Source organism: Pundamilia nyererei, unplaced genomic scaffold, assembly GCF_000239375.1.
Source record: "Pundamilia nyererei isolate P.nyererei 1_Seehausen unplaced genomic scaffold, PunNye1.0 scaffold00106, whole genome shotgun sequence".
NCBI classification, from domain to species: domain Eukaryota; kingdom Metazoa; phylum Chordata; class Actinopteri; order Cichliformes; family Cichlidae; genus Pundamilia; species Pundamilia nyererei.
Window position 1 is genome coordinate 2,270,945 of NW_005187507.1, and position 4,416 is coordinate 2,275,360.

General features: G+C 37.9%; 1 protein-coding gene across 1 annotated transcript; it reads left to right on the top strand.

Annotated features, from left to right (window-relative positions):
* The first annotated feature begins 316 nt into the window (after positions 1-316).
* On the top strand, positions 317-3,770 carry LOC102197030 (uncharacterized). The gene is made up of 6 exons (XM_005741058.1): positions 317-440; positions 1,764-2,114; positions 2,242-2,334; positions 2,497-2,592; positions 2,781-2,821; positions 3,332-3,770. The coding sequence occupies exons 1-6, from the start codon at positions 401-403 to the stop codon at positions 3,443-3,445; spliced, it is 735 nt and encodes a 244-aa protein (XP_005741115.1). The 5' UTR covers positions 317-400; the 3' UTR covers positions 3,446-3,770.
* The last annotated feature ends 646 nt before the right edge of the window (positions 3,771-4,416 follow it).

Below are 4,416 nucleotides of genomic sequence, written 5' to 3' on the forward strand. Positions count from 1 at the left end.
TTCAAATTGATATACTCATTGAGCGTGCTTCCTCATAGCAGCTGTTTTCCTGCAATTTCTCTTGTGAAATCTTAAAGTAATTACAACACCTTAAAGGTCAGTGAGGGTTCATGAAAGAGCATACAGTTAATCTTATAATTAAAAAAAACTAAACAAAAAAAACTTTCTTATTTCATATCTTTATAAGAAAAAATACCAATAACAGCTTTCTTTCAAAGTCATCTGACCATGACTTAGCTAAATCAAGTGTCCTGCTGTGACTGTATTAAGAGAAATGATGCAAAAATTTGGGTGGAGAGTAGGGCTGACTGTTTGTTTAGCAGAACAACTTCTTCATTTAGAAATAAGGAGTTTCTGATATGACAGTGAAATTCGAGGATTCGAGTGATAAAGTCTCAACATGAAAGTCCATCACATTGTTATCTGCTTCATCTTCCTCAGTAAGTACATTTACCTGTATTATTTCTAAAGTTTTTTGTTATTTGATTTAATTTTTAAGATTCATTAGTCACTATGGAGAATTTACCTTCATCACTCTGACACCACTTGTCTCTTTCTTGCATTTCATGTATTTCTCAGAATAGTTTATACATCAACACAGAAACACATTTATTCTGATTAACCAAAGAGCCCTTTCCAACTATATTAGCATTTTCTAAACCAAACTTTTTTTGTTAACTTGCATTCAGAGCCTCAGGAATAGTCGTGAGGTTGAGTAACATAATCAACATATTATAACATAATCAAACACCCTTTCGCAGCAGTGGTGAACTACTGCTTAATGTTAAACGGGTCTTGTGCTGCTCATAATTAGCCAAAGACTTACCTTGATTTGGGTGCACAGTTATGATATTGTGACTTATAATGTGACTTGGTGATAAATTTCTTCATGAGGGGCACTGATGTGTTCAAAATGTCTGTGAAGACATTAATAAAACAACAGTGTGTGAGTCACTTTTGCATTATGGTGGTCTGTCAGTAATGCTCACTTGGATGAGGCCACTGACATGGGTAAACACAGCAGCAGCTGCAAGCTCGTTACCACAGCTGTGGTAATTATCAGATACCAGCCCATTTGAACCATTATGCAAAATGATCTGTCAGCTCATTTTGCATAATTTCTTGTTAATGATGATGAAGAGGCTACGTGTAAAATCATAAGCCCATATGTTTGAAAAATCCTTACTGATTTATTTACCACAGCTGTCCAACTCACGTATTTCTTAGATAAATAATATTTTAAGTGTTTTAACACCTTTGTTTATTTTACTAAATTATTACATTGTGCATTTATTTATTTATTTTTGCACTTGACTGGGAATGCAGTGATCTTAGCTTTACACAGGGGGTGCTGTGGCACCCTCAACACTCCCACAGTGCCACTTGAATTTTGCCAATGCACTTTATAAAGTTCATAAAAGCAGAATGAGTCTCTTGGTGGAGCTGAGGCTCAAATACTTGTGAAAACAAAGCAGACTTTCACAAGTAACTACTTCTTCAGCTTCAGTATCCACTGAAAGAACATCAGCATTTAGTTGATGGTTAAAGGATAAAATTAAGCAAGAAAATCAACCTAGGTGAACATAGAGAGATTCTAAATATTAATTACAGCTGATAAAACGTTAATATAGTATTTCAGGTGTTAGGAAATGTGGATATTTGTACAGAGAATTATTGTTAAATCAATTTGTTGATCTTCAAATTATCATCAGACCCGAATATCTATTTGAGTGATAGTAATGATTTACTAATCTTTTCCATAGCACTGCAGGATGGAAACACTGTTCCTTACAATGCAAAGATTGCCATGCACACAGGAGTGGAAGGAGGAAACATTACAGTTAAATGTTCATTTTATATCTTTGGAAAGTGGAAGCTCTTATGTAAGGACCAATGTGAAAGGGGAAACATTCTCATTGAAACAGCCGAGCTTGTAGCTCAAAGCGGCAGATACTTGATTAAATACAAAGAAGAAGAGTTTCCAACACGTCATGCAGTTTTTTATGTCAGCATCACACAGCTGGAAAAATCTGACTCGGGGCTGTACCGGTGCTATTTGGACAGAGACTTGGATCCATATTTGTTTGATAGCTTTCAGCTCACGGTGACGGAAGGTGAGTTTTTACTAGTCATCATTAAAATGCTCCACAACCTTACTCTAAAAAAAAAGGATAATATTTTCATTGCTCACTGATAACTTCTTTACATCAGTAATGTTTCTGATTGTGTCCCTGTTTGCAGCATCAACAGCTTCAACACCAGCATTGGGCCCGCAATCTTTTTCAACTTCCACAACAATCACTAAACAGCCTGAAATAACATTTGTAAATTCAGGTGCAGTGAAATATATTTCACAAGTTATTTCTCTCAATACAGAAACATGAAGGGGTAGTTTTTCTATACATAAATACATACGTACATACACATATAAGAACACTAGTTTTTATACAAAGATTATATTCTCCCATATTTTGGTCTTCTCTTTTCTCTCTGCAGGTTTTCTCTGGCCTGTGGTTATAGCTGTAGTCATGGTGGTTTTGGTGTTGTTTGTTGTTGTGCAGCTCATCTGCAAAAAGACGACTACGGACTCTTGTGAGTTATGTTTCACCTCTTTGGCACCTTTATGATAAGCTGATTAGTGATTCTAATGTGTGGATTTTTAACCCTGTGACTGACTGCTGACATTTGTGGAGCGCACAGAGTGTATAGTCTCCAACCAGCCTTACATCTAAGAATATTTCATGTTTGTCTAATACTTTTCTGTGTTTTACCGTTTTCAGGTTTGAAGAAACAGAAAATTCAGAATTATGAAAAGAGCGAGGTAATTTGAACAGAATCTATTGTTTATGATGTCAACATGACGAATACCAATGAAGGCAGGGGGAGGAATCTTGTTTTGCATCTTTTATAAACAGCATAGAGCAGCGCTTATAGTACACTGACTTGGCCCAAAAGTTTTATACTCAGCCAGAACAACGATAATGATGGCACTATTCCTACTGCCTCATTCTATGCACTACATTACCCAGAATGCCTAGAGCCATTCTGGATATTGTAGTCCTTATTATCACTATATATCAGGGATGGGCAACTCCAGGCCTCAAGGGCCGGTGTCCTGCAGGTGTTAGATATCACCCTGAGTTAACACACCTGAATCGAATGATTAGTTCATTACCAGGCCTCTGGAGAACTTCAAGACATGTTGAGGAGGTAGGACACCTGCAGGACATCAGCCCTTGAGGCCTGGAGTTCCCCCACCAAAAGGTGCTTACCTCAAACCTCAAGAGCTTCTGACTTAACAGGGTTACTTTCATCATTCTGTCTTTTCCAGATTGTTCTCTATGACAATCCTCTGACGTTGCCACCTGAAGAGTCAGTATACCAGAGCCTGGATCCAGCCAGCAGGGATGAAGACCAAGTGTACCTTACACTTAAACAGACATGAAAGCACAAATAATCCAGCATCCAGGCCTGAATTTATGTTTCACAACAGACACAGATTGATACAACAGACAACATCTTTAAACACTTCTTTATCCTTCACTTTAGTAAAAGATAAAGATTTTACAGATTGAGCATTATGATCATTATGATATTTTGGTTTAAAATAACTTCTCTTCTCATTCTGGTGCAAAATTAGAGCTCATCTTATATTCAAAGGCACCACCTGGGGGTGCTGCAGGAGTAGTGACAAATATCAGGATTAAATAACAGCTCATCAAAGTGATCTGTAAAGTTGCAAAGCAATAATAAACATTGGTATATTGGTATGTCTTCTTTCCAAACAGGTTTTCCAAACTCTGAGAACATCTGAGAACCAGAGGGGAAAACAAACCCTCCTACCCTAAAAACCACGAAGCACTCTGAGAGTGCAAACATCCACCAAAGTTTTATTAGAATTCACACAAACCTTTTTGAGTTATTGTGTTTACACACAATTTCATTTATTTATTTGGGGGGATTTTTTTTTGTCATCCACCCATTTTCTTCCGGTCCAACCTGGCCACCAAGATCTCTCCCTTGGGCCCCCCCTTCCAGGCCTGTCTCCTGGGCAGGGCCCTGGTAACCCTATCCCAGGCAGGGTGAACTGTTCCCTTGAGCTTACACTGATAAGTGCCTTTGTCGGGTCCTTCACCCAGACCAATTTGCCATGGGAGACCCTACCAGGGAACAAAAGCTAACTGACAGCACACACCCTGGAATCTGTGGGAGACACAAACCCCGATTCATGGAGGGGGGATTTTTAGTTATGTTTATTTATTTATTTTTGATCTGTGATAATGGGCCGAAAAGAGAAGTATAAAATTGCCCCAAAATCTGGTCTGACTTTTTAATAAAGTAAATATGTCTGATGTTGCTGTGGAATGACTCCCAGCAGAAGACAAAACTTCATAAAAAGATTTAGACAGAATCATG